The 12,500-nt window shown below is 51.6% G+C and overlaps 1 protein-coding gene across 1 annotated transcript; it reads left to right on the top strand.

Moving 5' to 3' along the window:
- The first annotated feature begins 5,681 nt into the window (after window positions 1-5,681).
- gbp (glycogen synthase kinase binding protein) lies at window positions 5,682-7,818 on the top strand. The gene has a single exon (XM_085177929.1). It carries the CDS (start codon window positions 5,797-5,799, stop codon window positions 6,247-6,249), a length of 453 nt encoding a protein of 150 aa, XP_085034055.1. The 5' UTR covers window positions 5,682-5,796; the 3' UTR covers window positions 6,250-7,818.
- The last annotated feature ends 4,682 nt before the right edge of the window (window positions 7,819-12,500 follow it).

Here is a 12,500-nt window from a genome sequence, read left to right on the forward strand (position 1 = left end):
AATGGCGGCTCTAACGAGAACGCTGCCAAACGTTCTTCTCGGGACATTTTGGTGATGCTGAGAGAAAACGTTTAATCAACACGTTGGTCAGAATCAAACAGCTGCTGCAGATGTTTCAGTGGGTGGTGCTGTGGGCGGGACTCGGGGAATCGACGCCCACTCGTGCAGCTGTTCTCCGTGTGCTGCTCCAAGCCTTCATCATCATCGTGACCACGACACTGATGATGATGATTCTGTCACTGTTGTTCTCGCAGTCTCAGATGCTGGACCTGCACTGTGTCCCTGTGGCCAGCAGGTTGCGCTTCTGTCTTTAGCCTGTTGGTTGGTGGGAACTGGAGCTGCAGGTGCTGCTGGTTTCTGCAGGTTTCTGCAGGTTTCTGGATAACTTAACATGAATCAGCTGCTCCTGCAGCTGTTTGATCAAAAACCTGATCACAGTTTCTTCTTGTTTCTATGATGAGATGACTTTTTGTCGTCTCTCTGGTTCGTTGGTGTTCTTGCCCTCTGACCTTTGAAAGCAGGGCTTCACCTGTCTGTATAAAGTTGTGATTCCTTATTTGGCAGCGAGCAGACGATTGGTCCTGCAGCGCTCTCTCCGGCCCATGTGCTCCGCCTCAGTCTCAACAACAACAAAAACAACTTCAACCGTTTTGGCTGCAAGAGAGGGAGGCGGGGCAGTGGCGTGTTCTCAGAAACTGAGACTGAAGCGAGCCGGTGTCCAGAGGAACAGGCCGGCGGATAACAGCTGACCTCAGCGCGACGCTTTAACACCGCTGCTCGCCGCGTGCTCATCAGTGTATTTGTTTTGAGGGCTTTGTGTTTCTTTGGGTCTTTCGTTTCCTCTGTCTTCAGTTCACTTCCTGTTTTATTTTGAAGACCAGATTGTGTGTTTTTACTTCCTCTGTTCTTGTTCCCACCTGTGCAGGTGTGAGGTCATCTGTTAGCACGGCGGCGTGCAGCCGGCGTCTTTCCTCAGAGCTGCTGCGTTCCTCAGGTGGAAATGCACCGACCAAGCGTCCAATCACAGTCGTCGTCAGCTCAACCTGCGGGTGCGTTTCTGCTGGATAGAGCAGCAGTGTCAAATAAAGAAGCATTATTGTGAACTGTGACTCATACAAAGCTGCTCTGATAGGGTTTTACAACAAAATGAGCAGTCCACCTTAAAGTCCACCTTAAAGACGCTTGAGAGCAGGTGAGGCACACCCTCTCAGACCCTCCACCTGACACCGTGTGTGTCACTGGGAAGCTCAACGTGCAGGGTGTGTTCACACGTATGCATACACAGGGTGAGTTATGTAACTGTAGATAGTCAGAGGGGCACGAGGTGTCGCCCCATCAGTCAGCTCTGTTTATCAATCCCACAATGCCCCGGGGCTGCTGAGGAGAACCCTCACTGCCCACGCTCACACACAAACACGTGGTGTGTGCGGCGGTTTCATGCACTGTTATGTAATCCATGTTTTTACAGAGCACAGGGTTCAGCTTCAGCCTGAAATGCTGACTTCAGTACAAACATGGCGGACCAGCAGGAGGGCGGGGCCGACGGCGATTTAATGACAGTCATTAAGCGTCCAGCGTACACAACGACAGAGTTTACTCAGAGGCTTCACCTCAGCGTGACCGCAGCTCCCTGCAGCTCCTCTGGTGTCCAGCAGAGGCAGCAGTGAGTCAGACCCACAGACATGTTTACAGTCTGAAGCAGACGCTGCTCCACCTTCATAACACCTGTGCGGGGGAGGGGTTTCTAAAACTCACCTGTGAGCATTATTAGAGGCGTGGTCTCTTTGACTGACAGGCAGCTGTTAGCCGTCTGGACCCTGTTTGTGCTGCTGGAGCCTCCTCTGACCAATGACACGGCTGCTGTGAGGGAACTGTATTAACAGAGCGCCTGAGAAAGCTGAGTGAAATTCGAGGCTTTTGATTGGATGGTGCTGATGATGCGTTGTCTGTCGCTCAGAGCGGGCGAGCTGCTAATCTGCTGTAATGAGAGGATTTAATATGAGTCATGTGACATGTTTGTTTTCGGTCTGACTGACAGGAAGCAGATATCATCTGCCATCTCCATCTGGGCTCTGACCTCACCGCCGCAGAGTGCGAGTGGGGTGGAGTCGGCTGATCTGGGGGCTCGTTGAAACAGAGAGGGGTGTCCATAGACTTTTAGCCGAGTAAAGCTGAAGTTTGTTTGCTTTCTGCTCGCCTCGCCTTCTGTGTTTACAACTGCAGGCTCATAAATCCTGTGATATCACTTCCTGCCATGTGCAGCCTCCTCACATTCCTCGTGGAGGGAGGGGCATCCCCCTCTCTCTGAATGAGGGAACAAACTCGGTGAACCCGAGCTGCTGGCGGCGCTCTCACTGCTATCAAAGTTGATCCTCTGGCTCAAAGGCCTGTTTTCTTTTCTGCGGCCTCGCCAATTAGCAACGCCTGTAGTGGTGGCGGGGCGGGGACAAGGGGGGGAGGGGGGGCGATGACCACAGCCAACAGCAGGGAACCAAACACAACCCACACTGTGAACCAGGAGCTGACTGAGTCCAAACTGGGATTCAAAAACAAATTCATTGAAATGAATCCTCCAATCAGCACCCAGAAACCACTGCGTTTAACACCGCAGCGCTTCCTGTCAGTAACCTTGCAGTTCACCTAGGGGGCGCTCTGGCATGTTTCTCAAGCTCAGCGGCTAAAACAAAGATTATTTTAGTTTCCAGGAAACCAGCCTGGAACAAACCACCAGTCCTGCAGTTCCTCTGGTGCCCAGCAGAGGCAGCAGTGAGCCCTCACAGACTCCCGTGTCACCGTTAGCATGTTCGTGATGCGAAGCAGCCGCTGCTTTGGTCTCTGGGTGTTTTAATGAGCCGGCTCTGAGGTGGCTGATCCTGCACAAACACCGGAGCGCACAGCCGAACCCTCGCTGGCTGCAGCAGAGGAGGCGCCCTCTGAAACAGCCTCGCTCAGGCGTTGACGTGCAGACAGGAAGCACTCGGTGCGCCGCTTTATTGCACGGTTCACATTAACAGTGTGAGGTTCTGCTGTCGGCATGAACATGGCTCCATGTGAAACTTTCATCACAGCGAGCTCTCATTTTCAGTCTGACCTGGTGTTTATAAACATGTAATAGACATGTTATACCTGACAACAGGCTGGGCTAACTGATTCACTCTGAAGGTTCGACCTTTACTCTGAAAATCCAGCGTTACACACAAATCTGGCTTCAGCCAGTCTGACACGTTACAAACAACGCTTGTAACGTGTCGGTGTTTTCAAATGTGATAAGCAAGGGGCGGAGCTAGCTGTGAAACCTCACTGGCGAGGCCTTGTGATTGGCAGGTCTCTCATAAGAATGAAGACTTCAGATGTTTCTGCACTGCCTTCAGTTTCCAGAGCGTCCATGTTTCATCCTGCCAGTCTGTCGTTGGTGACGTCAGAGTTTGGGGACGTCGTCGTGGTGATGTAGCGGACACATGGCAGTCCCCAGGTGACTGTGACGCACAGGAAGGAGGTGCTTGGATATCTGTGGGAGAACTATGATTGGTCAGCAGTAAGCATGAAAACATGAAGGCATCGGGACTGATGTTAGCGCAGTGGTGCTAGCAGGACCCAACCACTCCAACGTCAAAACCTAACCCTGACCAATCAGATCATCGGACGGGACACAGGTGGAACAGGTGGCAGAGTGTGCTGTGTCAAAGGGGGCGTCCAAATTCATGGGCTGCTTCCTCCTGAGGACGCATTTGTAGGCCGATTACGTCACAGCGACGCGACGAAGGCTGTCCAAATTTGTAGATTCCTCCGAATGCAGCCGACAAATGCGTCCTCCTTTTCCCCGACTTTGAAGGATGGGTCGGGTGTGTCCTTTGTGGCCCACCATATCCCAGAATTCATAGCGCGGCCCAGCCAAACTCCAGTTTCCAACAATGGCGGCAGCTGCTTAGTTTTAAAATTACTCTTACTAATCTTTCTGGGTCACAAAATAAACTTTTAACATATTTTCAGGCGAGAAAGTAGCTGTGTAAACATCAAATATCTGCTCAGTTTATCAAGATATCGCATATTTGCAAAAGTGCTTCGACGTTTTCAGAGACGTCTGTTACCCACCAGCTCGATAGCAAGCCGGGAGCTCGAGGGTCACTGAAGCCGCCAAGAACGGCACAACTCCCGGCACATCATGTTCAGATCACCGCGGAGTTTCGCTGCTCGGGTTAAACGTAATATATAAGTCACTTAGACAACCTAAAAATGTTATTGTTGGGCTTTTTCAGTGTTTTATTTGTTCGTGAGTAAATCAGTTTGGCTGAGATTAAAGTTATTAGATTAGATCAAATAAAACTTTATTAATCCCCCGGGTGGTTTTTACACAGCTGACTAAACGTCAAACAGAAAACTGATTAAACAGAAGTGTGAGACGGTCGAGAGTTTCCTCCAGTGTCCTGTTATATTTTAGATAGCAAGGAGCAGACGGCGAGTTTATTAAACTCCACCAAGACAGCGGTGACGCTAATCAGAAGGCTCCACCGTCCAATTTCCACAGCCGTTTACTTCCGGCCTACCCGACCTTCTGAGGACCCGGCCCACGTAGACCGCGAAGGCCGGGTCCTCAGGAGGATGCAGCCCATGAATTTGGACACGACTAAAATCTTCAAACATCATTCACGACGCCTCACTGTGAGGTCATCGCTGCTTGGCCCGAACGAAACCTTGAGAACGTTCTAGAACATGTATGTTAGAACGTGTATATTACAAGATGGACGCCCGCCGCCAAGCTCAGGTGTGAGTGAGGACAGCGGGATTGTGATAAGTCGAGCGCGTTCATCAGAGGACGGCAGACAGGTGAAGGGTACCTGAGTGACTTCATCACTGCTCTGCTGATTACACGTTTCAAATAAACTTTATTGGCTCACAGCCTGAAACGGCTCCTTTACAACTTTATTTAAACATCCAAAGACGCGCTCAGAGCCAAAGAATGTGCAGCTGTTTCAGGAAGTGGTGACTGTTTTTACACACACACACACGGAGGAAACCTCAGCCGACCGCTCTGATTGGCTGCTGCACCACGTGTCTGCAGTGATAGTAGCTCCTTTTACGGTGGTGAGGCTCGTTGGCGGCGGAGCATCAGGTTCAGACCGGCTGCTACTTCTCAGAAACAAACGTACACCGTGTTCCCACACGCGCGCGCACACGGGACCTCCACCCTAACAACAGTGACTTGAGTTTCCCGCCATGTTAATAAAGTTTATTGAATGGGGGACGGGAAGACAAACCGGAAACACTCCGGGATGATTTTATACATGTGCAGAAGCGCGTGCCACCTTCACCTGAAGGCTCCCACAGTTCAGTGGACTCGTGAACGCGCACGGGCTAGCAGACAGCAGGGGGGTAGCGTGTGCGCGTGCTCCTCTGTGAGTGTCACACGGACTCGGGCCTTTGTTTGTTTTGCCTGCACACGCGCCGTTATGTAACGTCCGCGACGGCGGAGCGGCCCAATGCGCGCGGGGCCGGGGGGGCGGGACGGGAAGACCCCGTTTCGCGGGGCTCCGGTGCTCTCGTCCGGAGCTCTGGCACCGGAGCAGCAGGAGCGCGCCTGAGTGGATTAAGAGTGAACCGGAGCCTCGGCGCCGCGCTGTCGGGACCGGCTCTGTGTTTGGGTTCGCCCCGCTCCCCCGCCTCTGCGGGCACTTGGTACAGTCCGCAGCGCGTCAGCCATTGTTTACAAATGAACTGAGAGAGCAGCGAGGACACCGAGCACCCACACAGCACCGACTCGCACCAACACAACGAAGGATCAGACGGAGGACAGCCGCCATGCCGTGCCGGAAGCATGACTACCTGCTGCTGGAGCAGTCGGTGACCGTGGACTCAGCGGAGGTGGACGCACTGGTGACGCGGATCGGAGAGGCGCTGCAGCTGCACGGCTCCGCCCAAACGCCGGTGTCGGTGAGCCGTCTGCACGGCCTCGCCGGCGGCCCCGGGACCAAACCGGCGGCCGGCGGTGCAGGGGCTCCAGCGCAGGCGCGGACCGGCTGCTGCATGCGGCTCCGGAGCCGCCGGGGGCCGCGGGCCGGCGGCAGGCCGAGCCCGTACGGCGTGCCCGGCTCCGGAGACTCGGACTGGGACCGGATCCGCCCCTGGAACCGAAAGCGGCTCGGCGGGGCGGAGGACGACCCGCACCGGCTGCTACAGGAGCTGCTGCTCTCCGGGAACCTGATCAAGGAGGCCGTGAGGCGGTTGCAGCTGTCCGCGGACTGCGGAGACTGAGCCCGGGCACCGGGCACGGACTCACACCTGAGCCACTCACCGGAAACTCCGCTCGGACTTTTTCTAATTTCTCCGTTTGGTCGCGAGGCCGGCAGCTAGCTCAGCTATGCTAACGATGTTTATGTTTGACTGGGGGAGGGGGGTGCTCACCTTGAGGCCAGGTAAAGGTGAGGTTGCTGTCAGGCACACACGTGGCTGCTCTCTGCTTCACGAGGAAATGAGCAGCTGGGTTTGTTTACAGTCTCATGGTGGGGTTTTACCTGCACAGGTAGGGGGCCGGGCTGCCCCTTGGGCCTGTGTGGGCTCAGGTGCTCTCACCTGTGGGAACTCCCAGCAGGACTTGTGTTGTTGTACTTTTTGTTGTGTGAAGAATGCCTCTGCTCCGTACCGGAGTACCTGCCGTTCCTGAGTATTCAGGCTTTTGTTGTCTTAATAAACTCACCTGTTTTTTTTCCACACCTGTGCAGAGTGTCTTTGTCAGAGCACCGGCCGTTACCGAATCACACCTGGACGAATACACTGATTGGACAGATCCATAAGAGCGATCAGCTGATTAGCATAGGTAGCTTCAGACAGGTGTTACTGATGTGAAATCAGCTGATCTCACATCAGGAGATAAACCTGGAAACACGTTGTCTTATTTTCTAGGTCTGAAAGCTTTCCGCCCTCGTCTGAGGACCTCCTGCAGGAGGAGACTCCAGCAGGGACACTCTGACCACACCTGCTGGTTTAACCTGCCACATTGTCCAGATGAGTCAATAGAGATGTTTGATTCTGCACAAGTCTGATGGTTTAAAGCTCGGTAATGAGCGCACGCACACACCTCCCCCCTCCTCTTCCTGTGGTCGACGTGGTCTTAGAGGCCACACGCTCATTATCAGCCTTTAAATACCCACCCCACCCCCACCCCTGTGTCACAGCAGGGTGACTCCTGCAGAAAAACATGTTTACCTGTGGTGGGCTGTGGGTCCTGCGGGCTGTGGCGCCCCCTGCTGTACCTGCTCTGTTACTTCATGTCCTCACAGGAGCAGGTCCAACAGACTCGTGGAGAAATTCAAGAAAGTTACTTTATCACAAATTTTCTGTTTTACAGAAGCCAGGAGGAGCAATCCACCTTTAAATAATAACAGTAGGATGTCAAACAGTGGCAGCACGGTGGTTAGCACTGTTGCCGCACAGCAAGAAGGTCCTGAGTTCAATTCCACCATCAGGTCTTTCTGTGTGGAGTTTGCATGTTCTCCCCTGTGTTTGCGTGGGTTCCTTCCGGGTACTCCGGCTTCCTCCCACCGTCCAAAGACATGCAGCTTGTGGGGATAGGTTAATTGGATAATCCAAATTGCCACTAGGTGTGAATGTGAATGGTTGTCTGTCCCTGTGTGTTAGCCCTGCGACAGACTGGCGACCTGTCCAGGGTGTACCCGCCTCTCGCCCTATGACAGCTGGGATTGGCTCCAGCGCCCCCGTGACCCTGAAAAGGAGAAGCGGAAGCGAATGGATGGATGGATGTCAAACAATCTGACAGAAGAAAATGACTCAAAAAGAAAAAATGGCCAATTAACTAGAATAAAAGATAAAGATCAATAGTACTCAGTAAAATGTTAAAGGCTGAAAAGAATAAATATTAGAAAAAAACAAAACATTACAATAAAATAAAAATTAAAAATTATATAATATAATAATAATAAAAATTTGATGAATCTTTAAGTAAAAAAGCAGAGTGAAGTTAAATGACCCTCTGAGTAAACTGGGAACGAAGAAGTTGATTCTGGTCATGTGACATGGCGTGTTCGTCATCTTCAGGTGAGTTCTTCAGTCTCAGCTGACTGCAGGTTTCCAACCTTATAAACAGGACGTCTGCACAATGACTGAAACCAGCGGACTGACTAACAATGCTGTGTTTACCGAAGTTACATAAACAGGGTGCAGCTCTAAGACCGATTGTCTGTATGATCAACTCGGTCACCTGTAACATCTCCAAGTTTCTGGCTCAACCCGCTGGTGGGTTAGTGTTAGCTCTGAACACCACATCCAGAACACGTTGGAGTGTTGAGGAGGTGAGAGACAGACGAACAGGCAGATGAAACCATGATCTCGTACAATCTCTCCTCACTTGCATGATGACCCCAACCGCAGCAGCAGGACGCTCTCAGCATCGACCAAGTGTGTTTGAACTGTGTCTCATTCCACCTGTTTCACATACAAGGGTCAGTTCTACAAGCAGAAACATGGGTGTGCTGTGGGCTCCCAGTTTCACCCATCGTGGCCAATTTGTACATGGAAGAAGTGGAAAAGAGGGCTTTGCTATCCTACCCTGGAACAGCACCAAGCCATTGGTTCAGGTCTGTGGATGACACCTGGGTGAAAATCAAATCTCAGGACGTTCCACGATTCACAGATCACATTAACTCTGTGGTGATGATGGTGATGATGGCCGCACAGCTCTCCTCCCAGAACACATGACTGTGCAGGAGGCGTCCTGCTCGATGCTCTGACCCTCTGGCTGTGACTCCCACCGTGGACCTGTGGACTCCGATCGTGCAGACATGCAGGATGTTTATGTGGTGAGTGTGGACATGAGGGCACGAGGAGCTGACGGGCTGTGGGACCGGTGGTTACAGTGATACACAGCTGTCTCCAGCAGCTGATGAAGCACAAAAATGATGATGATGGTTCATCAGACGAAGGCTTCATCACCTGAGGTCAGAGTTTTTATTCTAATGGAGGTCAGACTGAATCCAACCAATGAAATGTGATGTAGAGGCTCTGCAGTGCAATGACTGCATGCACACACCAGAGGGCAGCACGACACCACGAAGCTTCTGTCCTAACCCTCCGAACACCTGATCTACTACAGGTGAGCTGGCGCAGGTCACATGATTAAACTGTGCTAAAGGTCACTGCAGGGTCAGAAGTAGAGCTGACGGCGGTGAGTCATCAGCTGACTGACATCAAGAATCAAGCCATGAACACACGAGATAGAGTATCAAGTATTTTATAATGGAAACAGTTAAATGATGAGAAAGTAGAGCCGGCCTGAGCACACACTGCTGTATCACTGCCTGTGAAGGAGCGCTGAACCAACCTGTGCCCTGCTGCCGCCAGCACGCTGAAGGCTCCTCGCTGTTGGAGAGCTGACAGAGAAAAGAGCGCTCTTCCTGTGATGATGTCACAGCACACCCACGCTCAGGCTTCGGGTTCGTCCCTGACAGATAAGACAGTAGACGTGGGAATCACCACACATCCCACGATACGATATTATCACAATACTTAACGCACGATACGATATTATTGCAATTTTTTAAAATATTTAGTGATATTCAGATTCTGTACATAAAGGTAAACTTTATCAATATTCATTTTCTCTAATATCAAAGTCTCACACTCAGTCTTTCTCTCATTTCAGTTTGATTGTTCACAAACTGAACGGTTTGTATTACAGTCTAGTCCAACTTAACTGAATCAACCATCTGGTACAATTATAGCTATTCTGAACTATGCAGTTTATGAAAACTATGCAGCCCCTTCAGCAACTGAAGAATTTGAAAGTCAATTAAAACAAAATATAATTTTACATTAAATAAAAAGTTTTAAACTGAATTAAAATAAAACATGTCTTAAATTAAAATAAGTAAACTGTCATGTTTATTGCTGCAAAAACAAGTGAAACACATTTGGACAGTGAAGGAATGTCAGGATTCTTGCTCAGAAAAAGGATCAACATGCTCTGAAGTCAGAGCACAAAAACCTTTTTGTAACAAAGTATCGATTTCTGCTGTCCCTGTATCCATACATTATTAGCAAACAACACGATGCTACACAGTATCTATTTCCCCCCCCCCCCCCCCCCCCCCTATAAGACAGGCCGTCTCATGGCGACTCGTGGTGCAGGTTCAGCTGCACGTTACCTGAACGTCAGTGAGGAGAGCGATGTAGCCGCGTCGCTGCTGCGTGTTCTCAGTGGTGATAGGTCAGCTGTCGCTCTGAACGTGCTGCCCTCACAGCGACGGGCTACAGATGTCTTGGACTGTATTACTGGACCTTCGGCACCTCGGGGCCGTTTCAGGGCTCATGTTCTGCACACTGAGGATTTGTATGAGTCAGAAACCTTTAATGCTCTCCGTGCTTCTGCTTTGCTCTTCGCTTTGTAAACTCGTGGTCGGCGTGACTGATCCTCTGCCTCAGGTGTGATCAAGCGTCCGTCATTAAAACAGATCAGTTATGTGGAGAATTATTGACTGACTCATTCTTAGCAGTGAGTCGTCCAACCAGCTGATGAACGTGGCTGGAAGCAGCATTAGTGCCAGCCACTGACAGCACGTTGGTACGACTCAGGCTGAACCCTCACTTTCATTGGTTGTTGATTTTCTTCTCCTGTTTCGTGGTGTCGAAGCAGCCGGTGCTCGTCAGGATGCAGCGAACGATGAAAGTTCTGCCTGTGAGCGACGGCGCGTATCGCAGCAGATATTTTAGGACTGAAGCAGAGAGAGCGCCGCGGGACGAGCAGCACTAATTTCACTTTGATGTGCGGCGTGAGTCACTCAGCGTTTAGCTGCCGGCTGCGCTCGTGTTTACTTTAATGTTTGAAACACTGTTTACTCTGTGACGAAGACATGACGTTAGAGAAGCCTGAACAGACAGGATGTAAGCAGACAGACCTTCAGAGTAAAAGCTGCACCTGTTCAAGCCTGCTGGCTTTAAAGAGTTAAAAGAATCAGCAGCATGTTTGAAATAATGGAAACACAGAGTCAGTTCACTATATTAACGTACTTGTATACAGAAGTACACTAGCAGGGAACTCTAACAACGTAAGCATGAAGCAGACGATGAGCCTCCCCCGATGGGAATATCATGCAAAGGATGCTGGGAGTTTGAAACGGTGCTTTGTGCCTCTGATGTGGCGTCAGCGTCTCTGACACTTGCTGATCCTCTGAGAAACATCAAAGCACAGAAAGTGAGACTTTCAGCAGCGTGAACCTGCCAGCGTCTTACCAGAGAATCAAACCGCCAACCCTGCTGCCCTTTAATGCTCAGTGGAAACCTGGACTTTAAATCAAGGACATTTAATAACTTTCCAGGATGAAGGTTTTGAGCTCTGCTGAGGAGAAGCTGTGATGAAGGAGAGGAGTCAGTTTCCTCTCTGAGCGCCATCAAAGATTTACAGCTTTCTTCTTCTGCGCCTCGCTAAGCCTCCGTCAGCGTCCGATGAAGCTCTGACGATGCTCCGCCGCTCTGATGATGATGATGATCGCAGTGAGGATGATTCAGAGCACAGAACAGCTTCGGCTCCGCCCCTCACGTTTAAACATAAAACGTGCTGTCTCAACAGCCTGTATATCAAAGATGGGGGGGCCACCTTGCCATCGCCCGACGGCTCGGCTCTGACACGTCGGCGTCTTTGTGGGCGCTGCTGCACAGAAGCTCTGTGCTGGACTTTAACTGCGTCGCTGTCAGCAGAGAAGCGATTGGTTCCACTTCGATGGCGTCTGCGTGTCGGCCAAGAGGCGGAGCTCCAGATGATGCTGAGGACATCCAGCGTGACCCTCTGCCTTTACCTGCTGCTTCAGGTGTGGCTCAGTGCCGATTGGACGCTCACAGTGAAGCCGGCAGCTGCTGACAGGAAGTGATGTAAGCAGCAGCATCAGAGGGAGCTCCTCGCTGCCTCCAGTGTTTTTCGCTCTGTGGATTTGTGTCCAGGTATAAATCTTTGAGTGCTTCGGCGTCCTGCACTAGGAGGGCGGAGCCGGGGGCGGAGCATGGTGCCTCCTGCTTGCCGTGCAGCGTCCAGGACCAGTTCAGGTATCCTGTGTCGCGTCGACCCGTGAGCGTGAGCAGACCAGCGTCCGTCGGGCTGACGGTGAACAGATTCCGTTGCTGTTGCCTCTCCATCAGCTCCAGCAGGCGGAGGCGGAGCTCGCTGCTCCCCGCGCTCACTCTGTGATGATGCACTCCAGGATGTTTATTCCTGCCACAGGCTGACATTAAACACCGCAGGACTTCCTGCTGCAGCGGCTCAGACGCTGGCGTCTGTCATCAGTCAGAGTGTCGTCAGGACGCAGAAACAAAGAGCTGATGTTCTCGGAGCGCGTGGTCACGGTCACCTCCTGAAAACGCCACGCAGACAGGAAACAGAATGCTGAGACACTTCTGCTTCAGCTGTCTCACAGCTCCACGGAACGCTTTACGCCTCTCACAGGACTGGGCTAATGAGGCGTCCCACTCTGGGAATTCTGGGAGTGACATTCCCTGAGAGC

Source organism: Neolamprologus multifasciatus, chromosome 11 (genome assembly GCF_963576455.1).
Source record: "Neolamprologus multifasciatus chromosome 11, fNeoMul1.2, whole genome shotgun sequence".
In the NCBI taxonomy this organism is placed as follows: Eukaryota; Metazoa; Chordata; class Actinopteri; order Cichliformes; family Cichlidae; genus Neolamprologus; species Neolamprologus multifasciatus.